Source organism: Cervus canadensis, chromosome 6, assembly GCF_019320065.1.
Source record: "Cervus canadensis isolate Bull #8, Minnesota chromosome 6, ASM1932006v1, whole genome shotgun sequence".
NCBI classification, from domain to species: Eukaryota; Metazoa; Chordata; class Mammalia; order Artiodactyla; family Cervidae; genus Cervus; species Cervus canadensis.
In genome coordinates, this window is record NC_057391.1 from 56494672 (window position 1) to 56521295 (window position 26624).

Consider the following 26624-nt stretch of genomic DNA (forward strand, 5'->3'; position numbering starts at 1 on the left):
AATACTTTAATCTGCTTTCCTCACCACCTGGCTTCTCTAGAAAAGAGAGCCTGTGGCACAAATTAAATCTATTACTTTATTAGAAGAAGCAATCCAGGCTGGTGAGAGTAAAGATGTAAGGCTAACAAGGACTGGAAGCAAATGCAAATTGATAAACCAAACAGTATTTCATTTCTGGTTCATGATTAAATCATGAAGAGATATTGCTGATAATTTGGCCAGTTCAGTTGCTTAGCTACATGGTACATCCCTGGGCAGGACAGTGAAAAATTGTGCCTCAAAACAGTCCATGAGAAGGATAGAAATTTGTGTGACAGCTTCTAGTCCATTGATCCCAGTCTTGCAGACAACTGGCTCTCCCAGATTGCATCATCTAACCCTTTTGACAATCACTGAGGGAAACCCTGTGGCATGATGCTTCCCTGAATCCAGAAGTGTTCGGATGGGCCAGAGATTCTGAGCATGTGGCTAGCTGACCTCAGGCAGAGCAATTACTCCATCTGCTAGTACACAGTGTCACCATATAGGGTGACAGCTATGGCAAGGTGGTTGGTGGCCTAGGAAACAGTGGGGCCAAGAAGGTGGGAAGCCACTTGAGAAAGATGTGTCAGATACTATTCCAAAGATGAGATACCTATGGCTGTAAATACATCCTATTTACCTATGAAATACCTATGGCTGTAAATGTAAATACATTACGCTGTATCATAATAGCTATAACGCTTCAGAGGCATAACAATGGACATCCCTTGCTCAGACATCTGTAACCAGATAGGTGTCAGGTTCTGCTGATCTTGGCTGGGATGGTTCACATACCTGTGGGTTGACTGGCTACTGGCCAGTCTAAGACTGGATTCAGGTAGGGTGACCAGGGTAATCGGGCTCTGCTTCATGCATGTCTCACCCTCTAGGAAGCTAAGCCAGACATGTACGTGCTTTTGGCAACAGCAGTAGCACAAGAGTAAGTGGGAATACACTAGATGTTTGGAAACACATATGGGCCAGAAAGTACTTGAGAACGCACTTCAAAGGAGGATGAAAAAAACACCATGAATACAGGGAGGAGTAAAGAATTAGGGTGGCTTTTACAGTCTCTCAGACCAAAGAAAAACAAGACAAGTACAGACAATTCATTGTTCAAACAGGTATTATTATTGTTTGGGGGGAAGAATTTAAGATTTTTCTGGACTTAGCTATAAATTAGGCTCTTATGGAGGACGTGGGTTGTCTTTCTTAAGACAACTTTAAGACAGGAGCAAATGAGTTTTTTCCCTTCTTCCTTTTAACAATTATATTTTGTTGGTTTGTAGAGCCAGTTAAATAGCAATAGATTCTGGCTTAGGAAAGTTCAAATTTAGCCCAGAGAAATCCAACTTTGGCCCTGCTTAAATCAATTCAGGCCTTCCTCTGTTCCCAGGGCCAAGTTCTAAGCATGAAGAAATCCATTTTAATTCCATTCTTGTAAAATAACTGCTAGTCAGTTATTGCTTATTAACTAATAGGCAAGTCAGAGAGTTTATTTGGCTAAGACTATTGCGGCTAATAATGTTCAAACTTTATATAAGCCACATTCCTTTTAATGAAGAGTGTAATAAAATGGTGACCTCAGTGAACCAAATCAAAAGTCCCAGGTTCAAGACAGGATTCTGCCACTAACTAGTTGTGTGACCCTATGGGCAAGTTACTTAATCTCATTAGGCCTCAACTGCCACAGATACATTAATCAGGGACTGCTCTAAACTACAATGTTTCAAAGATCTATTTTCACAGTATGTTAGTAGGCATTTCTTATTCAAAAAAGTTTAAGAAATAACAACTTGAAGTTCAAAATGTTTATTGCAGGACTTTTCAGCACTTTCATGCTGTGCCTTTTGAATCTCTAAGAGGGGGCTATAATGTGCCGCAAACAAATTTTACCGACAATTTTTTTTCATAAAACACATGTCCCACTGAGTGTACTTTGGGAAATGTATTGCTATTTCTATCCCTCATGTGGATGAAATTTAATAGTCAATATCCTATAAAGAGGACAACTTCAAGTGGGGACTTTCGAGAAAAATATCTCCCTTGTGGCTCAGTGATAAAGAATTCACCTGCCAGTGCAGAAGTGGCAGGAGATGAAGGTTCAATCCCTGGATCAGGAAGATCCCTTGGAGAAGGAAATGGCAACCCACTCTAGTATTTCTGCCTGGAAAATCCCATGGGCAAGGAAGCCTAATGGGCTACAGTCTGTGGGGCTGGAAAGAGTCAGATACGACTTAGCAACTGAGCAGCGTACAAAAATCACTATTTACAAAGGTACAGGCAGAGTTTAGGAAAACCAAGGTGTAAATGACCTGCTTTGGGGCTAGGAACACCTAGGAGACCTTACTACGTAAATGAAAAGGGTAGAAGGAGGAAGTATGGGTCTGAAACGAACTGGAATAACTGCTGAGAAAAGGATGCCTGATAAGTGACCTCTAGTAAGGGGACACAGCCACCCATGGTGGCCTAGCAGCAAAGCAGCCAGGGAGATAACACAATTTCATTTTCCTTTCAACTTTCAACCTACTGCTGGTCCTTCTGTTTGCTGATCCCAACCAAAAGCCAGTGGGCAAGGGGACCTACCTCACAGAGCAGAGAGCAGAATGGGAAAGACTGAAGGGTAGATCCAGAGGGCAAACATAAGGTATTCAGCACAGTAGGGCTCCAATCACAAGCAGCTAGATTAGGTGATTAAATGTCCTCGGGACTCAAGTCTTTTTATCTCTCCACTCTTTCTTTTGCTGGCTTCATTCTAAGGCAAAGTTTTGCCACCTGCAGCAGAGATGTCACCAGTAGCTCTAGGGTTATATACATCATGCTTAGTTCACAATTTTATAAAACAAAAAGAATAAACACATGTATAGCACTTACTATATGCCAGGTGCTACTGAAAGCCCCACAGACACATTCACTCAGCTAAACCTCAACATCATCCTAAAATACCTACCGTATTACTGGTCTCTTCAGTAATCAAGAAACTGACAAGTGACTGGTAGGTAGAAAATGAAAAATGAGATTTAGATTTAGATAGTCTAGCCCTAGAGTCTGTAGTCTGGCTCTAGAGGCTGTGCTTTTAACCAGTGAACCATACTGCTTTAAGAAAAATAATCCCTACCTCCTTGAACATTCATATTACTTATCAAAAAGGAAACATGTGCTTATCCTGGATCAATCACTAGGCATTTTGCTTGCTAACCTGGGTCATATGTCCATCCCTAAGATAGGACATGATTATTAACAATTCTTCCCTAAAAAAGATGCAGATTAAAAAAAAAAAGTCCATCACATGCAACATGGACTTAAAGAAACAGCCCTATGGACTGGAGCTGCAATTCTAGTTCTGCCCAGGTTTGCCATCAACCTTGAGCAAATTACTTGAAGAGAATCTGTGAGTATAGATGGGAAGATATGAAGATCTCTAAACAAATATCTAATTACATCTAACCACATAGATATAAAATAACACATTATTATATTAAAATATAGTAATAAAATTGAGATCTGCCAAACTTGAGCAAGTAACTTCTGAAATGAATTTTTCAGTCAACACCATCTCTGAAAATTCCCTTAGAAATATCTTCATTTTTAAAAATATGAAGTAAAATAAATAAAACCTCATTCTTTCAAGTGGTCTTACAGACATTACACATGAATATTTCCTAGGAATAAACAAAGCACAATTATAATTTTATTGATTTTAGCAAAATAAAATTACATGAGTAACTTTTAAAAAACTAATGGGTAAGTTTTCTTGTTTCCTTGTCTCCAGGGCACTTGGCATTCTTTATCAACTGGTGCATAAAAGAGTAGAAAAATAAAAGATTATCATATTGTCCTTTGTATTTCTCTTTTAATATATCAGTATGATAGTCTACCAGAAAGTAGTAAATGGCTTCAATCGTGGAAAGGAAGGTATCTGGCTTTCCTTTTTGATGGCGCCAAAAGCAAGTTTTTCTTGTTTTCAACTCAACCTGTAGCAACCCTGCCAAAAACAAATAAGAAAAATATAGGTACTTCTTGTTAACCACAGGGTGTGGTACAATAATGATTTCCCTTAATTACTTTAAGGATTTTTTTTTTAAACTTCCTCAATCCCAATTCCAAACAGGGTATTTTCTCAAATGTATTAAGATATATACAGAAGCAATACAAAACACAGGATGAAATATTATCCATGACAGTTATCTGTAAGTCTCAGACCTTACAGCAATGGGTTACAAGTAGTTAACATTTAAGACGGTCATCTCTGTCATCTACTTACCAAGGTCTTTTTTCACTTTAACCCGTGACAGGACTAAGTTCACCAATTTTCAGAAACGTTTCATTTCCTTGATAAATTGACATTTTTAAGACATCATTCATTCTGAAACTCACTGAGACCAGATAGGCAGGTTAATGATTCTTAATACTGTTAAAGCTACTGGATGATCACTTTTTGGCTCTCTCTTCATGTACAGAGTACCTAGAGCTGTTTCAGTAGCTGTCACATCTGTGTTTCAGAGCCTTGGGGACACAGTCGGCTAATGCTGTTCTCCTAAATATTTAAAGAGGAAATGACTCATGAAATCTTAAAATAGTACTCTCATCTTTTGGGCTTCCCTTGTGGTTCAGCTGGTAAAGAACCTGCCTGCAATGTGGGAGACCTGCGTTCGATCCCTGGGTTGGGCAGATCCCCTGGAGAAGGGAAAGGCTCTATATCAGTATTCTGGCCTGGAGAATTCCATGGACTGAATAGTCCATGGGGTCACAAAGAGTTGGACATGACTGAGCCACTTTCACTTGCACTCTCATCTCTTAAAACTCAGATGTCAACATACAAACTCAGAAGGCTTTTAGCACCTTAGACCAGCACTCAGACTCACAATAAAATTTGCTTTTAAAAAATCATATTTTATTCTAAACCAATACTCACAGCAAATATAAACTGACCAAACCTGCCATTTAAAAGACAATGATCATCATAATGAAACACAATAGGAATGACCTCCACAAGACTTCCATTCAATACACAATACTACAAAAACAATAAATTAATTACATGCATAATAGTTGAAAAGGGAAAAACACAATTGACATCTGTTGCTATTGTTCAGTTGCTAAGTTGTGTCTTACTCTTTGTGACCCCATGGACTGCAGCATGCCAGGCTTCTCTATCATTCACTATCTCCTGGGGTTTGCTCAAATTCGTGTCCATTGAGTGGGTGATGCCATCCAACCATCTCATCCACCGCTGCCCCCTTCTCCTTTTGCCCTCAATCTTTCCCAGCATCAGAGTCTTTTCCAATAAGTCGGCTCTTCACATCAGGTGGCCAAGGTATTGAAACTTCAGCTTCAGCATCAGTCATTTCAATGCATATTCAGGACTGATTTCCTTTAGGATTGACTGGTTTGATCTTCTTGCAGTCCAAGGGAATCTCAAAAGTCTTCTCCAGCACCACAATTCGAAAGCATCAATTCTTTGCCGCTCAGTCTTCTTTATGGTCCAACATGACTAGTTGTTGACATGTTCTAGTAGTCAAACATGACTACTAGAAAAATCATAGCTTTGACTATACGGACCTTTGTTGGCAAAGTGATGTTTCTGCTTTTTAATATGCTGTCTAGATTTATCATGGCTTTCCTTCCAAGAAGCAAGCATCTTTTGGATCACAGCCTTGTCATGGTGAAATATATTGGGGTAGAGAGATTTTTAAAAGGAACAAAAGTGCTAAACATGAAAGATGGATAAATTCCACACTAAGAATTTCAGTTCTTCAAAAGATACCATAAAGAAATTTAGAAGATGAGTCACAGACTGCATGAAGATATTTCAAAACATAAATATATTCTATATAAAGAATTCCTACAAGTCAATAAGAAAAACAAAACACTAGAAAAATGGACATAGATACTTCACAGAACAGGACATGTACGGCCAAATAAGCAAACAAAATGATGCTCAACCCAATTAGTGATTAGTGAAAGGTAAATTATGACTACAACCAGATACCATATTATAGCCACTCTATTGGCAAGTATCAAACATTTGACAACACAGCGGTAGGAGGCATTATGAACTGATAGGAATTCTCGCACATTAATGATGGGAGTATAAACCTGTATACCCACACTTTGGAAAATAGTTGGCATCGTCCTATAAGACTGAACATTCTTATATGTAACAAAACAGCAATTCCAGTTCTAGGTATGTTTCCTAGAGGAAGCTTGCACATGTGCAAAAATGTTCATAGTACCACTGTGTTTAATAGTAGCACACAGTAGCGCTGTAGCAAAAACCAGAAAAATTAAATTGTTTCATCAACAGAAGACTGAATAAACCTTAGTATATTCACACAATCATATATTACATAGTAGTGAAAATGAGTAAACTATAGCTACAATCTTAGAAACAAAATGGTGAACTTAAAATTTGAGTCCCGAGAAAACTACAAGTCAAAAAAGAAAAAAGCAAAACTAATAACCTAAAAAAGGAAAACTTTTTTAATTGAAAGTATGTTATACAATATAAGTTACAAGTGTACAACATAGTGATTCACAATTTTTAAAGGTTATACCCCATTTATAGTTATTATAAAATATGTGCTGTATTCCCTGTGCTGTACAATACATCCTTATAGCTTACTTTATAGTTTGTCTGTTTTACTTTCCTACCCCTATATTGCCCCTCCTTCACTGGTATCCATCAGTTTGTTCTTTACATCTATGAGTCTGCATCTCTTTTATTATATCCTTGTATTTTTTTAGATTTCACATATAACTGATATCATACAATACTTGTCTTTCCATTATCTCACTTAGCATAATGCCCTCCAAGTCCATCCATATTACTGAAAATGGCAAGATTTCATTCTTTTTTAATGGCTGAGTAGTATTCTATTGTGTGTATGTTTGTATTATGTGTTCCACGTATGTTTTCCTCTAGGAGTTTTCTAGTATCTGTCTTACATTTACGTCTTTAATCCATTTTGAGTTTATTATTGTATATGGTATTAGAGAATATTTTAATTTCATTCTTTTACAAGGAGCTGTCCAGTTTTCCCAGCACCACTTATTGAAGTGAGATGAATGCTAGTTTTAGTAATTTGGACTCCTTCCACAACAAAAAGACACCATCCTTTCCCAATGCATTCCCCTAAGCCTTTCAATGATGAATCTTCAAGAACATTATGCCACTCTTCACTTGAAGGCTTACATTTCATGATTAAATTAGGCACTCAAACTTCAAATGTTTTGTTTTGAGAGCAGTAAAACATTCACAGTTATTTCTCTGTAAAGTTTGGCAAAAGAGTATGTTACATTGTTAAGAGGATTCTTAATCTCAGCATTCATAATTAGAGTAACAGAAACATTTTAATACAGTACATTTGAGGGCTTAAATAGAAATTTAGAGTTGGTTTGTTCAGCTTAATCCCATCAAATAAATGATAAAATGTTTTAAAACCTAACAGCAATGATTTATAACAAACAAGGGTTGTTTCTTGTGGAAGTAACTTGGCTTATCTGGAAACTGATATTTCACACACATATAGAGATAATAAATATGCTGAGCCCTAAATAGTTCCTGTGGTGTGATGAGGAGTCAGAAGGGACAGGGGTTGAAGTAGGAGATACAGAAAAAACTGACTCCAGAAATCTGTTTATTTCATGATTTTGAAGGAATTAAGAAATCCATTTAAAATTCTGATGTAGCACAGAACTGAAATATATGATACTTTCTATGCGATCTGAGAAGGAATAACAGAAAACTTTTGTACAAATGTGATCTGAAGCCTTAAGCACAAAGGCTTAACAGATTTAAATCGTACCTCAATAATTCCCTTTATAATTTTTTTCAAGTTTTAAAACCACTTATGTTCTTCATTTGATCCTTTCCATTACCATATAAGGTACTTTAAAGAAAAATGGCTCAGGAAAAATCTTCAAACTGGGTAACATGCAACTGTAACTATTCAAGGGAATATGGCAGGCAGTACTCCAAAGAGCAGGGTTTTAGGGTTTCATCAATCAAATATTAGCAATAAGATTACAAATCTTATTCTGTCATCTTTTTGCAGTCACCCTCCATACACACATCCTTCCCAAACACAGAAACACACAAGAACACAAACACACCATTTCTTTGTCTCTGTCTGCCTATCTTTCTCACACACATACACCCAATCACACAGAGAGGCAGAATGACAAAGGAGTCTTACTAACATGTATGTTTTCAAGGGATATAAACTATATAAATTAAGCGAGTTAAATCTAGTATTGTCATTCACTTTAGCTTGAGACTAATTAACACAAGATTCCAAAAAGTGCCATACACTTTCTTTTCTACATGATGTACATTTTGAGTAACTGCCTGAGAGAAGCTCTTCCAGTTTGAAACTGATTTGGAAACTGCTTAAAACCAACTGGTTAACTCTCTTGCTCTCTAATCATACATGGTATACAAATAAAGCCACCAAAGAGCCAGAAATAAACCCAAAGCTTTTAGAGAAACTACTGAAAAAGCCTAAAGAACTGAGTAAGGAACAAGCGAACAAGACAGGTAATATTCTTCATATTATTAGTTGTGTTACTTGGGCAAGTAAAGCAACTCTTTAAACCATTAATTATTAGAAACTAAGCTTTTCACTCTAAAGAAAAATATACAAACAAAACAAAAGAAAGAAATGTTAAATCTGAATTGAAACTATTCATGTGAACTCAATACATGGCTATTTATTTTTCTTGGCTCTGTCCACTGAAGCAATGATATACAAGCAGTAATAAATGTACCAGATCTTGGTTTCTAATAACATTCCCCATTAAAAGAACCACAGTTCCTTCAAACAATTAATTCTAGGTCTGGGGCAGGAAAAAAGTACAAGTGAACTTGGGACAGCTTGTTGTACCAGAAAGACTAAAGAGGCCATGCCACAGAGGACCTGAAACGTTCCCAATGGCAAAGTTTTAGACAATTTGGGCATCAAAAAGAATATAATCATGATAAATTATAATATACTGAATGAAAAGGAAACCCATAAGACCACAATGATCCCAAAAAGAGGTGGCGGGAGAGGAAAAAGGAGAGAGGGAAAAAATAAAAGCTCATCTTTACATAAGAATGCCAGCAAACAAATGCAGAAGAAATAAAAATATTAAAATTTCATCATTTTGTAATCCTTAATGTAATTACTGATTTAGGCAATAGTCTGTCTGTAATGCAAGAGACAAGGTTCAAACCTTGGATCGGGAAGACCCCCTGGAGAAGGGAACGGCTATCCACTCCAGTATTCTTACCTGGAGAACTCCATGGACAGAGGAGCCTGGTGGGCCACAGTCCATGGGGTCGCAAAGAGTCAGAAACAACTGAGCAACTAACACACACACACATCAATAAATACTAAAACCACTTTGTAAAAAGCAGTTGGGAAATAGTTCAGTGTCTTAAAAGTATTTCCCCATAGATTACTAGTAATTTCAACAAAGAAAATAAACTTTATAATGGAGAGATCTGGCAATCACCACTTTAATCAAGGAATTAACGTTATCAGCAGTAATGGAAAAAGGTACACTATGTCCTCTTATCTGATGTATACAATTTTAGTTATGAATAGGATAACTAATCACCTATTAAAGGTACACCATGTCCTCTTATTTGATGTATACAACTTTAGCTATGAATAGGGTAACTAATCACCTAAACAACTTCATTTCTGAAAAGGAATGCTATTATTAATTATATCAAAACAACAGATATAAACTAGATTTTTCATAGACAACCATGGATTTATCCTTATCTGAAGTATCCTTACAAAAATATTTAAACTGAATCTAACATTAAAATCAGCAGACAACTAATCTGTCCTCTTCACACTAGCCCAAGTCAGAAATTGCAAAAACAGGGGACTGTTCTACATTAAGAGACTAAAGAGACATAATAACCAAATGGACTCTGAGTTTACATGCTGTATCAGAGGAAAAAGGCTACAACAAATATTTTTAGGTCAATTAGGGAAATGTAAATTTGGACTAAAGATTATAGAACTTTTGCTAACTTCCTTATGGTGATAATGGTATAGTTATTACGCCATTCTTCTTTAAGGATGTATACTTAGATATTTAAGGGTGATGTGCTGTAAAGCCTGCAACTTACTTTCAAATGGTTCAACCAAAAATATACATATCTAAGTACACACAGATACATATAATAGAGAAGGAAAAATAAAGCAAAGGTGGCAATGCAACTCTTCTTGAATACATCAGTAGGTTTGAAGTTTCTGAAAGTTGGGGGAAGGAAAAGTCAAAAAAAAAATGCAACATTTTTATTATTATTTACCTTGAAGTCTCTCATCAGTGAATATTTTGTTTGTTTGGTTCCAGGTGCTGTCTATGAACACAATTTTTTTCAGTGTTGTGGCTTTGCATTTGCTGTCATTCAAATTCTGTTCTTCAGTTTTCTTGCGTTTAACGGATGGCTTATCAAGGTCATCATTTTTGCCTCTAATGCTATTTTGACTCTTTTTGTGCAGATGAAAAGAAATATCTTTTACTGAAACAGACTTAGGTCCAGGAAATACAAGTGCAACCTAAAGCAAAGAAGTTTACATTAGTAGTGTGCTATGATCTTCAAAATTAATAAATTCAGACTTAAAACTTCAAGAGGAAAAACTATGTTGAGTATCTGAGAAAAAAGCATTAGGTTTTAGTATATGTGCCTCTTTAATATACATGTGGTAAAGTTTTTGGTTCTTCCCTAGTAACCTATAATCATAATATACCACCAAGAAATACTTCTATACTTTAAAATAAGTTATTCACTTATTTATAGAAACCAGGTTAATTGTATCTTAAATAAAAAAACTAAACTCTGTAATGTTTCATAAAATAAAAGGCAAAGTATGGGGTACTTTGTAAAAGAACCATTGAAAAGTGCTTGATAATTAAATACCATCTTCACCTATATAATAAGCAAAGAGAAAACAAATGATACAGCCAATGCTGGTAAGGAAATGGTATAATAGGCCTTTAAAGCCATTACTGATGTCAAGTTTAAATAACATAACTCTGTGAAAGCCATTTGGCAATATAAGTCAAGAGTCTTGAGATGTTCATACTCTCTAGTCAAGTGAAATTTCAATTATGGGAATTTATCTTAATAAAATAATTCTAAATATACATATACTCACAATACCCAGAATATATGTTAAAGTACATTTATTACAGTGAAAACTTAAAAATAAAAAATTTAACTGTTAAAGAATCACTCAGTGAATTATGGCACTTCCTTTCTTTCAGCATGTTTTTTTACTGAGACCTTATACACTGTAGAACCTCCAAGGTATGAACAACTCCTAACACAAAGCAGGCACCCAGCAAATATTTGTTAAATGAACAAATGTTGATAGAATCATGGGTATTTATCCTCCATATTTTCCCCTATTTCCAAAGATTTCTGAGTTGAGATTATCATTTTTAATATGAAAAATAAATATTATTAAAATTTAAAATCTTAACTTTATAAACAACGTTATAAAAGTTTTTCAGACACTCACTATGCACACCTACCTTTCCCCCATACCCAACTAGCAAAGTCCAGGGCTTCTTAGTTTTCTTAAGACTATGAGCACATCATGTCTTTTTATATTAGATAGCACTATGTTCTATTTAACTGACATGATATCTAGCTGATCAAAGAAGAAAATACAAATATACTCCTAGATCCCAAACTCAGATATCATTTACAAACACAACTTTCTATATAAACTCAACCAAAAATTACAAATATATTGATAGGAAAGGAAAAACTTACCAAGTTCTTTCTTAAACAAACAAATGCACTGATTTTTTATTTTGTTTCTAGATTTACCATACCAACAAATGTTCTCCCAAGAGACCCAAAAGAGTTTATAGGTTTCTTTCAGAAGTATTCAAGGCCTAGTTTTTTGAGATCTATAGCAACATCACTTTTCAACAAGATCAGCTGTAAAGACCTGTTGTCAGTAATGTGACCATTTCAACTAGGTGAAAATCCATTAAGAATCTAGAAATGAGCAAGGAAGGTCTCTGAGTAGCCAAAATAAATATCACAAAAGCCATGTACTAAAGCTTTTAATTTAGAAAGGATTTCTAAAAATCCTTCTAGCTTAGTCTTTTTTTCTTCTGGAGAAATTTCAACATTTGTAATCTGGTTTCTCAGTTTGTATCAAATTAGACTTTTTACATGTAGTATAAGAACAAGAATGGAGAAAGGAGAAAAGTAAAAGCAGGCCTAGTAATACTAGCAAAGAGTAAGAATTGGAAGAAATAATGCAGACAAACTAGAAAAAGTGAAAAGAGAGACTCAAAAAGGCCTAACATCTAGGATCATTTGATCTTTTAAGATACTGATGAAGTAAACTGTATTTTGTTAAGTGCTGCAGAAGGTTAACCCAAGACCATTAAATAGTAAATTATGTTCAAGTAAGTTTAGAAAGGCAATGCAGTTTAAAATTCATATTTAGATTCAATGTGAAAAGCTGTAAAAAAAATAAACTGCCTACTTCATGATCCTTTTCTTCATATTCTGGAATACACGGATATGTATAAATATTTACAAATTCAGGTGCTAAGAGTTTTGCATGTACAGCGGTGCTTTTGCCATCTGTTTCATTCGGATGTTTAATGATGTCAATCTTCAATGGTAGCTAAAATTTAGAGAAAAAGGAAAAAATGAACAAAACAAATAGAAAATTCTAATTTTTATGTTAATAAAAATGGTCTTTAAAGCTTAAATAGCAAGCTCACACTAAGTTCCTATGAATATACTTAATAGTTTGAAAGTCATACTTTTTTAGAACAGAATACTAAGACTAGTAAGAGTCATAAAGCAAACACAAATTTATTTCTTAATACTGTTAATCATGTACTAGAACTATTTTCAACTCATTTAACAGACTCTTATAGCAATGTTCCAATGTCATACTCATTTGTCACACTGGACTGAGTCCTATTCCTTGCATTCAAATATCTGTGTCAAGAACATTTTTTATAATTGCTATAAACTTTCAGGTCTGTTAATTTTATAATATATTAAAAAGAAGTATAAGCTCAGGCAAAAATTTTAGATCTAAAATTCAAGTTAAAATTTTGTTCCTCAAAACATCTTTTGAGGTTAAAGGTATTATCTTTTAATGTTAACATCATGATTCTCAGCATGTGAAATTAATTATTAATTGGAAAAAGAGTAACAGAATGGTTCCAGGAGGTATACTCTATATAAAAAATAACTTTTCAAAATCATTTTGCCTATTTTCCTTAGTTTCATTATTTAATTACTATGAATTATGTCCTGTCTGTATGCAAAAATAATAGTCTCGCAAATTTCTTGAGTTAGATTTTTCTATTATTTCGCTGACTTGTTCAGTTTAGTTTTCTGTATAATGCTTGTATGAATCCTGCCTTCAGCCATGACTATGAAAACAGAAGCCAAGTCATATCTCTCCCATCATATAAGAAATTCTCTCTGGACGGATTTTTCGCTGTAGAGTTCAAATGACGTATTTGTTATGATAAGTACTGTTCCAGCTCCCAGCCCACACTAAAAGGCAACATTCTAGGTATTTTACTCTGGGGGAACAGTTATTTTGCCCTGGAGTACAAAACTACCTTGTTTTTTTTAGAACAGATTTATTAAAGATAGGATTGAAACAATAAACTGAACATATTTGTAGTGTACAATCAAATGAGTTTTAACATATGCTCCTTTGAATTCATCACCACAATAAAGCTGATGAACATATCCATCATCCCCAAAAGTCTTCTTGTGTCTCCCTCCTTCCCTTTAACTCATCAACTACCACCCACAGTCCTAGGCAACTACTGATCTATTGCTATAGGCTAGTTGGCATTTTCCAGAATTTTGTATAAATGAAATCATAAATTATAAACACTTTTCTTTTGATTGCCTTCACTTAGAGTAATTATTCTGAGATTCATTCATGTTGTGTCATTAACTCCAGAACTATTTTTTAAAGGGGCAGTTTCTATATGCTACTAGATGATCCCAAATTGTACATAGTTTATCACTCAGGATAATTATGTGGAAAGAGGAAGCTATATATTCTAGAAGGGCCATAAACATCCCAGATAACATTGAAAACATCCCTAGCTTTCAATCCAGGGTTTCAAACCTGATGTCTCCTACCTTCTCACTTAGGCCTAGTGATCATTTATAACTTGAAGGCAACTGCTTCAAAACATCAAATCAACTTCTATTGATAGAAAATTTGCCATTTAAGTAGGCAGTTCACAAATGATTTTACATCAGTCTACCTCTGGCTGAACTCTACATCAGACTTGCCTCATGAAACTCAATCCCAGCTGATGCTACTCTACATTCCCTTTCCCCAGGGTCTCTCAGTAGCAGCTCAGCATTATCTTAGTTCAGGGAAGGCAGGAAAGAAGAAAGAAAAAAAAAAGCAGATCATGACAAAGTATTCTAATACTAATAAAACCGACTTTCTTATACAGCTGATGAATAGAGCTGAAAATTCCAAAGGCAATGACCAACATTTCTGCTCAGTTGGCTATCTCTGAAGGACATCATTTAAATCAAGAACGCAGGACTGAAAGTTACTAATGTATTTCACAAATCATGAAACTAGCATATCATGGACTAACATCTACAAGTATAAAACAGTTATGTAATATCTGTGCTCAAGAAGTATTTCTGGGAGCCAAGCCATGTATCTTTAGTTCCCCAAGTAAGCCTGAAAATTATACTATGAAAGTCCAGACACAGGTCAAGTCATGGAAATACAGAAATATATGTTTGTCTTCTAGTTCACACATTTTAAAAGAAGATATATCTTAAACAATCACAGGGTACAGAGTAATGCAACTAGAGTTGACCAGACTCAGTTCAAGTAGAGATGTTTTGTTTTCAAACATTTAAAGACCATCAATCTGTCCCCTAACATCTATGTTTCCTATGAGAGATTTACCACAAAACTTTCTACCCATATTTATCAAAATACAATTAGCAGAAAACTCTAGCCTTTTTCCATGTGATTATCAACCTTCCCAAAGAGAATCTTTTCAATTCTAGTACTCTAATAAAGATGAAGCTTTCATCTGATGACCTTTCTTCGCCTTAAAAAAAAAAGACATTTGTCATGACTTAAAAAAAAATTAATGAATTTGTATGACATTAAAAATTTTTTCTTCTGCATTAAAAAGATATATATTAATGAATTTAATCCCTAGAGTAAAATTTATAGCTTGGGAGGTACTTATTCATTAGGTAGTTATCTTCCCTTCCGAAGCAGGCTATCTAAAAGCAAATGCTGCACCATTTGTAAAAATAAAGTAGAAACTAGAAAAATTTTTAGACTTTTTTAATTAATATGTAGTAACTCACAAAATTTTACATATGGTAATTAAAATACCTCAGAAAATTTTGCACCATCCAGTAGGCCATTTAGAGTTGATCAAACTCTTGGTGTAGTGTTTCAGCCATTTCATTAAAATAGTGGACATTAGGTCATGGATTTAAAAAACAATACTCAATTATTAAATTTCTATGAAAATATTAGCCCTATATTATTAACTTTTATTATTCCAATCATCAACCCTTTTGAACAAAATATATCTTAAGATAAAACTTTTAATGGGATATTTTCTTTATGTGGCTATGATATAAACAGAAGATGAAATGATTCTGTTCATATCTCCAAAACTATACTTCAAAATGTAACATTTTTATATGAGAGATGGGGATAATGGGAGAAGGGAGATAAAGGAGAAGGGGGCGGCAGAGGACGAGATGATTAGATAGTATCACCAACTCAATGGACATGAATTTGAGCAAGCTCCAGGAGACAGCAGAGGGCAGAGGAGCCTGGGGTGGCAAAGAGTTGAACATAACTTAGTGACCGAACAACAATGAGGACTTTAGAAGAATTATTGGGCTCAAGCTCTCAGTTTTTCTAACTATAAAGCTTACTGGATTCTATACTGTTATTCTTGGCCAGTAAACTTGCCAATAGCCTCTAAGAATGATTTTAGACCCCTAAGCAGACCATGGACTTGCCAAGGTAACATGTAGGCTAAAATGCAATTCAAGTAACAAAATACAAGTGTTTCAAAGTATTGTTCTTACTTAAAATTTAAATGAACCTTATCACCACATTAAACTTATTTTCTTATTGCCAAGTTCTAATGAGTTCATGTGTAGAATTTGGTCTCTTTAAGGTCCTAACAGGGAGCAGTCAAATTTCATAAACCATTTGACTTAAAGTTTGAGTCACTGTTAGACAAGTTAACATATACATAACTAAGTCTTTGATTACAGAGACATGATGGTCTACAGACCTTTTATCTACACAAAAATAGTCTTGATAGGTAACAAAAAGTATAAGGTAAGCAATCAATTCAAATCAATTTGTTGAAATCTGGCGTTAAATCACTATAATTATAACACAGCCCAATGAGCAGGCCTTAGTCTTTTCAATTTCAGTTTAGTTTAGTTTTGGTCACTGACATGTGCTCCGTCTCCATATACAGAATGAGGCTAAACTCACAATTCTGCCTAAGCAAATATCAACCCTAGTTCCTTCAGGATATGTTTTCTTCTCAAGGGCAGTCCAAGGCCCTGAGGTGGTTTTTGAAGCTCCTTCATGCAGCCTGTAAACTTGTCTCTTGTAGTTTTCAAGTTTAACATTTTTTCTATGCTGTAAATGAATTATAATCATTTATTTTAAAAAGTAACTGATTTCATTAAAAACAACAGCATTCATCTCATATGCAAGTGTTTCAGCAATGTATGTCTCTTTTTCTAGAAACAAGGGGGAAAAATAGGTTTACAGGTCTACAGGATTAAACTTTCTATTAATTAATTTTCATAATGATGTCATTTATCAAGCTTATCAGTTATACTAGAATAGGGATATATCAGATGTGTCTTTAAAATCAATTCTCCTACTTCCAAACAATTAAATTTCTCACCAACCTTCACATGTGGTATCTGTTCAACAGGTACATTCTCAACTGGGACGTAACATGTATAGCAGTAGAACATTCTTGAACCACCACACTTCAGGCATTTTGATCTTCCATTTTGCTGAGCTTTTTTGAGAACTTCTTGAGATGCTAAGCATAAGTTTTGAAGAGGATCTTCTGCAGCTATGCATGTAGTTTGTGACTGCTGTATTTCCACAAATTTTGAATTATCTTCTTCCCTTCCTTTGAGAAATATAGGTGTACTGAGAGACATTTTTCATTCAAATCAAAGTTTAACTTTTATTTCTAAAACACATATTGTAGATGCACTAGAAAAAAAAGTGGGGGGCAAAATAAAAAACATAAAACATTTCACTCACTGTTTCTACAAAGAAAACTACTCCATTTAATTCACAACTGTGTGCTGACTCAGGGACGGGGGAGCCTGGTGGGCTGCCGTCTATGGGGTCGCACAGAGTAGGACATGACTGAAGCGACTTAGCAGCAGCAACAAATGTTAAATTTTTAAACCACTAGATTAGCATGCTTTAAGATATAATGTTAAAAAGCAATAAACTAAAAAAAAAAAAATTACCCTTTAAAGTTAGTCCCTCCATAAAAATAGGAAGGTTGTCTCCCAGAAAAATTATTTCAAATATAAAGTTTAGGTACAAACAATCTATTTCTCAGTGACTATTTTTGTTCCAGAAACAGTACTTTTGTTCTATATTAGGAATGTAATGTTTTTATGTTAGTATCAGCCAGGAATGTATTCAACCCTGCAAGCTCTGACTTTCACTTGTTATTATAAGACATCAAATCACACTCTGACATGACATCAATTCTCAGTCTGAACCTTGAAAAAAATACAAGGTGAAATCAGTAAAATTTAGTTGGTTATGTTCTAAAAGATGTAATTCTCTCCAACATAAATTAAAACACACATAAAAATATAACTAAACATCCATTAAAATGAGAGGCATCCACTAACAATTATAATTTTTTAAATATCTCAAAAGGTGAAACATATGACTATAAAAATATAAAGGCATATACATAAAGATTAAAGTGTAATCTTATAAACGTTAAAATATTACAGAGTAACATCAGTGTTCACCCATTCTAAGAAATCATACTGCTTTCAAAAATATATACCATTCAGTCTAGAGATAAAATAGTAAAGTGCCTTTCTCACTTAAATATTTCCTTCAAAGGAGGATGATGGTTGCCAAAATTGGTATTCAAATACTCTGTAAGCACAATAGGCTTAGAGGGAAAAAGAGACTGGGGCCCTCTTCATTTGATGTGCATTCCAGAGCTGTAAAATGATTCTCGTAACCTAAAGTCTTGGTATTGTGGTGTTTAACTATGAGACTCCAGGCACTTTAAGTACAAACACTGAGAGGAGAAAAGCTGTGACAGAAACAGGAAACTTTCTGTGGTTTCCCAAAACGAAAGTGAACAAAGAGTCCAGTGGAACATAATACACAATATAATTTACTAACAAGAAGTTAGTGATACTAATTTAATTAGTCATCAGGAGTTTTTTATAGATTGTAAATGCCAGGGAACTTGGGACCCAAATAAAGAAAGGCAAGGAAAAAAGATGTTGGTCATTGAAGGAAAAGTAAAATATACTTGCCAAATTTATTCAAGGGGAAAGCCAAAATACAATAAATATTTCTGATGTGTACTAATTAGGTAAGGGTTTACATTTTGGGTTGGTAGGACAAAGAGATATTTAAAAACGATGGTCCAACCCCTTCTTCTTGCCTCACGAATGGAAAACATTATGTGACCTCTACTCCAAATCACTTTCCTAAAAATGACTTTTATTTTTGTCAATATGCCCTCAATGACTGGGAGACTGCAGGATATTAAGCTGTTACCTTTTCTTGAGGCTCAGATCCTTTTAAGACTGCATGAGAGTCTTCGACCTTCTCTCTAGTAAAATGCACTTACAGATGTAGTATTCTGCACACAATTTCAGATGGTTTGCAGGTTAGATTCTACAGTCCATCTACAAATACAGGTAAAGAAATCTTGGCTAAGATCAAAAAGTCATTTGAAGGACAGGAGAAGCCTTAAAATCCTGGGAAGAGAACTTTTTAGTCTCCAGAAATCAGAGCCACAAATCCTTTTCTGGCCAACAAAAGGTCAATTCTCACAAGCCAATGGAGGTCTCATCACTGAACTTAGGAAACTAACTGGTCCCTAAATCGTCTTGGTTTGGCTTTGTTCTACTGTTACCTGAGGTTCTTAAAAACATTTTTAGGCTACGATAGTCTTGAGTTATCCAGATCATGGGCTTATCCTAAAAAAGCAATTGGAGTGGTCTAATTCAATTTGACTCCACTTCGCTGGGTATTCCAGTAGCTATGCAGGGATTTGCATGTGCCACTATGGGGCCCAGGGTTAGTGGGGAAGTATGTTCCCAACAGTGTCATGAAAGTCAATGTAGTTGCTTGATGTTTAATGGAAAACTACTGATGAGTTTTTCTGGAGCCTCAAAGTGCACTCCTCCTGAGATGCCTCATAAAAATCCCCATGTATTCCATTTGGCAGTCCATCCATATAGCTGAATGAATTTTTTGTTGTTGTTTAGTCATTCAGACGTGTCCAACTCTTTTGCAACCCCATGGACTATAGCCCGCCAGGCTCCTCTGTCCACAGGATTTCCCAAGCAAGAATACTCAAGTGGGTTGCATTACCCTCTCCAGGAGATCTTCCTGACCCAGGGATCGAACCTGCATCTCTTGCATCTCCTGCACTGGCAGGCAGGGGTTTTTCACCAGCTGAGCCACCAATTTGGGAAGCCCCAAATTAGCAGAGCCTTATATAAAAAGTCCTTTCTCTACAAAAATCAAACAACACAAACACCTTGAGACGGTGCAAGGGAAAGGTCTATGGCTCCCTGCCTTGCCTTACCTACACACTCTCACATGTAGATGAGGTGGCTACAGAAGAGGCCTGCAGTTCTAAGTCATGGGGAGCTCCCTCCAAAGGTCTCTAAAACCATATGAACAAGGGATCCATCCTGACCTAATCAACAGCCTGTTTCTAATGTGTACAAATCATTTACTGCACACACAATTCAAAACTTTCAAAGCATATATCTTAACATCAATTATGTGTGAGAAATACAAGTGGAGTTGTTGGGGTTACTGAGAAAACATAAAAAAACTTCGTTCCTAAGGAACTAACAAATATTTTTGCCTAGATATGCACCTGTCATTTTGCAACTTGGGTTGAAAACAAATTAATTTTTTAACTACGCAATTAAGTTGTACCAATTCTATCTTGCACATAATCCTGTATTTTTAGTCTCAAAGTCAGGATTCTAGATGGCCCATTGCAATCTCTTCACCTCTTTGCTTTCATGTACTTATTACTAGTTCCAGATACTTAACATGGAAAAATATATTTTAATTTGGAGTTACCTTTTAGTTAAGCTATCCTTCCTAGTAGTAGTCAACTCCCCAAGAGTAGAATCCTTCACTCTGCAATTCCATAATGAGGAATTCAACAAATACTTGTTAACTAAATCAAAACCATTATGAAAAAGAAGCATTCACTATGCAATTGCTACTGAAGTATCTGACAACCTTTACCTGTAATCTGCAGCCCGGCAGATTTTTTTCTTGTTTTTCCAAAATAATAATGCAAAAGACTCCTAGCTACAAATCAGTTAACTCCCACCCCCACCCTCATGCAGGAGACAGGAGTTCAATCCTTGGGTTAGAAAGATCCCCTGGAGGAGAAAATAGCAACTCACTCCAATATTCTTGCCTGGAAAGTCCCATGGACAGAGGAACCTGGCAGGCTAGTCCACGGGGTCGCAAAGAGTGGGACACAACTGAGCACACAACACAGCAATGGAACATTACATATAATCTCCTCATCATGTACTTCGGATCCTAACAGTACCAGATAAAACCCACTTAAATTTTATTTTCCTATTTTTAAGAACCTGGTCATATGTACAGGTCCAATGGTCTACTGTTAAGAATTCAAGGCAACACCTTTTCCTAACAGGCTAACAGTCTATTCCCTCCTCACCACCACCACCACCCCACCCCCCCCACACATAGCACCCACCCTGTGGCAGAGACTGTCTTGCCTTAGTTTTTCACGGTACACTGGGGTTTAGAGAGAAGTAATTTTTAAATATTGTGGTTCTGAATCAAGCAGTGATTTTATCATCCAACTTCATGGAACTGGCACCTCAGTGTTAATAAACCTCCTGACTTGTCCTACATTTCCAAGAAATAATCCAGACTTAAGGACAGCCTCTTTGCTTATTACGTATTTATAACCTTAATATTTTAAATACACTGCATGGCACACTATGCCTGTACTAATTTTCTCCTTCGGTGATAACCACTGTCCCGCAAATCACTCCAAACACTAAAAAATAAAGAATAGGGTACCTAGTGGACTAACTTTGCCTGAACAGACTTTTCTTGGGCCGGAGTCCACTGAAAATAATGGTTAGGGGTTAAAAAAAAAAATAAAAAGAAAAACAAGCAAGAAAAACTTTTTTTGAAGAAAAATTTGGACGCCCTTTCCCCAAAGGGCCCACAAGACCTTAAACACGCTGGCGGCCGCACAGGGACCAGGGCCCCGCTCACAAGCGACACGCAGCACGACCTCCGCCGGGGCCCGGCCATGGAGCGTCCACTCCCGCAGCTTCCGGGTTGCGGACCCCGGTCCCCACAGAAGCGCTGAGACCCGCACGAGGGATCAGAGTGGGACTCAGACCTGCACAGCCCGCGGGTCCTCACACAGCTCCACGCGTCTTCCGCTCCGCCGGAGCCCAAGGTGCGCGCCCGGCCCCGGTCCCGCCTGGCCGCGGCGGAGCGCTTTCCGGGCGACACCAGAGGGAGGAGCCCGGACGTTGCTAAGGCCGTTGCTAGGGCCGGCCTCCGCGCGGGTTCCGCTGGCAAAGGTAACGGGCGGGGACAACCGCCGTGAGGGGTTAGAGGCAAAGTCCCGCCCCAGCTTTTCCAAGCTGTCGGTGTGGTGTCACCCTTTTCCGGAGAGAAGTAATGGAGAACCAGGACCCTGGTCCGTGAGGCCTGGCCTCACATCCCGCCAGCGCTGCTCTGAGCTCCCTCCTGAGACTGGCCGGGACCGCGGAAGGGGGACGCGGTTCTCGAAATACAGTATCAAGGTGTAGTTGCAGTGCGTTGTGAAAATGCTGTTCCTACAGAACACTTTCCCATTTGCCAATCCCTAAAATATTTTAGTCTTGAGAACTTTGTTCTATTACTTTTTTTTTTTTAATGGCTGTGTCCAGAGAAGTAGTTCGTATGCTATATAGTAAGGAAAGCTGTTAGAAAAATTATATCTGATAATGAGGTCTATTTTAAAAGTACAGACTCACGCAGAGTTGGGACTACTTTGTGCACTTTTCCAATCCGAAATTAAGCATAGTATGCGGATAGATTATTAAACCATTTTTCCTTGCCCCACCCCAAAGAAAATCTGTAGAGAAGGAATGCTTGTTGACAGTTGTGAGATTTAAAAACACATTGGCCAGATCTTGAGCAATGTATTTATTGAATACTATGAATTTAGCAGTTGAGAGTTAAAAGACAGAATGTTGCCTTAGGCAGGGGTCCCCAGTCTCCAGGATCTAATACCTAATAATCTGAATTGGAGCTAATATAATAATAGAAATAAAGCACACAATAGTGTAATGCACTTGAATCATCCTGAACCCACCCCCACCTCCCCCACCCCAGTTCTTGGGAAAATTATTTTCCACCAAACTGGTCCCTGGTGCCAAAAATGTTGGACCTACAGTATCAAGTTAAGCATGCATAATAGAGAAAATACCATATGGCTAATAAATTATAGGAATTTCAAAAGAACTGAGAATGAATTGGTCAGTGAAGGGCTATTGGCTGGATTTGAGTAAAGCTCTGAAGAATTATTATGGTTTCGTACAGTGTTCGAATCAAAGGAAAGGTGTGGATCCCATTGGTGGAGGTCCCAGTTGTAATTAAGGAAATTTAGTGACAACTACACTTTTTAAAAAAAGAAATCGTCTAGTTTGGAAAAGCAGTGCATGGCACTTGGTAAGGTTAAGTATTACTTTGTGGAGTTTTAAAGTATATATGTATGCATGTATATGTACACTAGGTCATGTTTATAAAATGCATTTCTCATTGTGTGTTTCTTTTTTAAAATGTTTGGAAGCCACCGCTTTAAGAAAGGGAAATAGGAGAATCAATAGCAAAGTCATCAAGCCAATAAGTAATTTATCATTTTAAACTAATTTAATTCAAGTGCACAGATTAAAAAGCAAATGATGCTATTTCTTTATCAGAGTGAGTACTGGGTTACTATTACTATGTGATACATTACTCCAAAATATGCTGTCTTAAAATAATCATTTTACTATGTTAATGAGTCTTGTGTTCAGCGGAGCGTAGAGGGACAAATTTTTTCTGATAATTTAGCTATGAAGACTGTGAATGCTAGCAGAGGTCCAGTGTGTAGCCTCTTCATGTGGCCTGGGCTTCCCCCCATGGTACGGCAGCAGAATAACCAGAACCAGACTGCTTACGCCTAGGGCTCCAAAACCAAGTGTTGCCTGAACAAGGCAGAAACTACATGTTGTTTTTCTAACCTAGTCCCCAAGAGAAACAGCATTATTTCTCTCACATTCTTTTGATTGTAAGTGAGTTTGAAGGCAGGTCCAAATTTTAGGAGAGGGGACATAGATGCCACTTCTCAAAATACCGTCAAGGCATTTGTGACTGCTTTTTAAAAAACCAACACCAAATTTACTGCTGTCACCGAAAACCCCAAATTTCAGTGATTTAATACAGTAGATTTTTATTTCTCACAAGAAATTCATTGTGGATGTTACTAGTCAGATAAAGTGTTAAACTTAAGAACGTAAGTTTCTTTTTAGTTTTAGTGGTTCTGCTGTTTCCTGTGACTTGGGGTTCATAGCTTACCTGACAAGAGAAAAAGCATAGTGAATCACATAGGAAGTTTTAGAGGTCAGCCCTAAAAAAGGCATATGTAACTTTGCCCACATTTCATTGGCCAGTTTAATCCAAGGTCCTTTAACTGCAAGGGAGCCTGAGAAATGTAGACAAATGTACAGATATTGGTGAGAAATAACAGTTTGCCACATTCTAAGTTTTTAGCCAAAAGCCCTGTAGTCCCCAACCCCTCTGCTAGATTTCATTTTTTCATTAGTTATCTATTTTATACATAATATCAATACTGTATGTATTGGTACTTACATACAGTATGTATCCCAGTCTCCGAATTTCCCCCAATCCCCCTTCCTCTTTGGTATCTATATGTTTGTTCTCTACGTCTATGTCTGTATTTCTTCTTTGCAAATAGAATCACCATTACCATTTTTCTACATTACACATGTATCATTAATATGTAATATTTTCCTCATTCCAACTTACTTCACTGTGTATGACACTCTCTAGGTGCCTCCGCATTTCTACAAATGACCCAATTTTGTTCCTTTTTATGGCTAAGTAATATTCCATTGTGTATATGTACCACATCTTCTTTATACATTGCCCTGTTGATGGAAATTTAGGTTGCTTTCATCTCCTGGCTATTGTAAATAGTGCTTCAGTGGACATTGGAGTGCATGTATCTTTTTGAATTATGGCTTTCTTTGAGTGTATGCCCAGTAGTGGAATTGCTGGGTTATATGCTAGTTCAATTTTTAGTTTTTTAAATAACCTCCATACTTTTCTTAAAAGGAAAATTTTTTTCAAGTATTTTCAATTGTTCTGTTGTTTATTTCATATGTCAAAATATACTACAGTTTCTTGATTTTTTTCACTCTCCAAAATTATCTGTTAACTTTCTCCTTTAGAAGTCAATCATAAAGCTCTTTTATAACACCACTCCCAAGTCTGAACATTCCTTCTCTCCCCCACACTCTTATTATCCTTTCATATCTCAATATGGTAGTCTCACAGTTTTTGTTTAAAGTAACATTTTTATATATTATTCAACCCTGAACCACATATGATCACATTAACTTTTAATACAACCTTTTATTTCTTTGCCTTAATAATTGTCATGTTCTGTCTACTTATTAATAATCTATCCTCAGAAACTCTGCCAAAGTAACAAAACATTGCAATCAAACATATTGATTAATCCAGCTTATTTTGTTTTCCTTCTAGATATTCTCTCTAGAGCATTTCAACCTCTAATTCATTCAGTATTGGTTGCTTTTACCAATTCAATACTGCTTTCCTGTGTTAGATCCCTTGTTCCTTTTTCTTTGCATAATCCTTTGTTTTTCTGAAACATATCTTCTAGTAGTTTCCTGAGAAAAGGTAAATGAGAGTATTGTAGACAGCATAATAACCACCCTCAATGCAGATCCTATTGATATGTTTTCCTGTGTGGCAGAAGGAACTTTGTACATGTGATTAAGTTAAGGATCCTGCAATAAGGAAATTACAGGATTATCTAGGTGGGTTCAACATAATCATAAGTGTCCCTATAAAATGGATTACAAGAGGTCAGAAAGGGGAGAAGATACTATACTACTGGCTTTGAGGTTGAAAGAAGGAGCTAAGGAGCAAAGCAGTGTAGGGGGCTCCTAGAAGCTGCAAAAGGTGAGGAAACAGATTCTCCCCTAGAACCTCCAGAAGGAGTATAGTTCTGCAGACCCATTTCAGGCCTCTGACCTCCAGATCTGGGAGATAAGTAAACCTGTGTTGATTTAAGTAGTTAAGTTTGCAGTAATTTGATAGAGCAGATATGTGAAAGTAACATAGAGAAAAATGGTGATTTTTTTTAAATTGGCTTAAAAATCTGAAACATGCCATGTATTTAATTGATGGGCTGTCTGTATTTATACTTGAATTTCTAGGTTGAAAGTCATTTTCTGGAAATAATCATCTAAATTCTTATCTTTTAACCTCTGATTCTTAACTTTAACACTTTTATTCTAGTTTCCAGAACATTTCTTCAGCTTCCTCCCCATAAACATTTTGTTGACTAATTAATTTATATCATTATATTTGTACCTTTTATTTTTTCCCTATTGCCTCATAAAATACTGTTTTTTTCTTTCTGGGATGCATTATTTTATCATCTCTCTCTAAGAATCTTAAAGACATTTTAAAAGTTTCCTTCTGTTCCCTATACTATCTGTATCCTCTCAGATTTTATTTTCAGTTATCTTCTCCAATTTCTATTTTTTAATTTTTATCTTTTTTGATATTTTGCAGCTGTTCCTTAAATATCTAATAAGCCTTGGATTTCTGTTTGTATTGAAGAATAAAGATTAAAATAGTGATATAAAGCTCAATGTGTCTTCATAAGAGGATCAGATTTTTCATTGGAAAATTTTCAAACATCTGTAGAATAAAAGGCACTAATGACAATAAGAACAGAAATCAATGAAAGTGAAAACAAATGTGCACTAGAGGAAAGCAACAGGCCAAAATCGGTTCTTTGAAAAGATTAATAAAATTGAAAAGCCTTAAACTGACCAAGTCAAAAGAGAAAACTCAAACTACAAATATCAGGAATGAAAGTGGTAATATCCTACACGTGATAAAAATAATAAGAGGGTATTAAGAACAAATATTTATATCAAGGTATTTGACATTTTTTGCTTTCCTTGAAAAATACAA

The 26624-nt window shown here is 36.0% G+C and overlaps 2 protein-coding genes across 4 annotated transcripts in view; one reads left to right on the forward strand and one right to left on the reverse strand.

Moving 5' to 3' along the window:
• Positions 1-3672: 3672 nt before the first annotated feature.
• On the reverse strand, positions 3673-21867 carry DTWD1 (DTW domain containing 1). 3 transcript variants are annotated; one of them, XM_043472040.1, is made up of 6 exons: positions 21736-21867; positions 18864-18994; positions 16985-17303; positions 12537-12680; positions 10334-10583; positions 3673-4006 (listed from the first exon to the last, which is right to left on the reverse strand). In XM_043472040.1, exons 3-6 carry the CDS (start codon positions 17246-17248, stop codon positions 3759-3761), a joined length of 906 nt encoding a protein of 301 aa, XP_043327975.1. In that variant the 5' UTR covers positions 17249-17303; positions 18864-18994; positions 21736-21867; the 3' UTR covers positions 3673-3758. The 3 variants fall into 3 exon arrangements, with proteins under 3 accessions (XP_043327975.1, XP_043327976.1, XP_043327977.1); XM_043472041.1 differs by lacking the exon at positions 21736-21867 and adding an exon at positions 21562-21718; XM_043472042.1 differs by lacking the exon at positions 21736-21867 and adding an exon at positions 21405-21534.
• A 127-nt stretch (positions 21868-21994) lies between these two features.
• FAM227B (family with sequence similarity 227 member B) overlaps positions 21995-26624 on the forward strand; it is a 218371-nt gene continuing 213741 nt past the window's right edge. Inside the window, exon 1 of the mRNA XM_043472038.1 lies at positions 21995-22147. The gene's annotated coding sequence lies outside the window, so the exon portion shown is untranslated. The remainder of the gene's footprint in view (positions 22148-26624) is intronic.

What these genes read in the sequence shown, in the direction of transcription:
- DTWD1 (XM_043472040.1), bottom strand. Translation starts at nt 17,248, where the DNA reads ATGTCTCTCAGTACACCTATATTTCTCAAAGGAAGGGAAGAAGATAAT. An exon ending in AACAGATACCACATGTGAAG is followed by an intron (nt 12,681 to 16,984) that starts GTTGGTGAGAAA and finishes TCTAAATTTTAG; the next exon opens with CTACCATTGAAGATTGACAT. An exon ending in CACTGATGAGAGACTTCAAG is followed by an intron (nt 4,007 to 10,333) that starts GTAAATAATAAT and finishes TGTTTTTGGCAG; the next exon opens with GGTTGCTACAGGTTGAGTTG.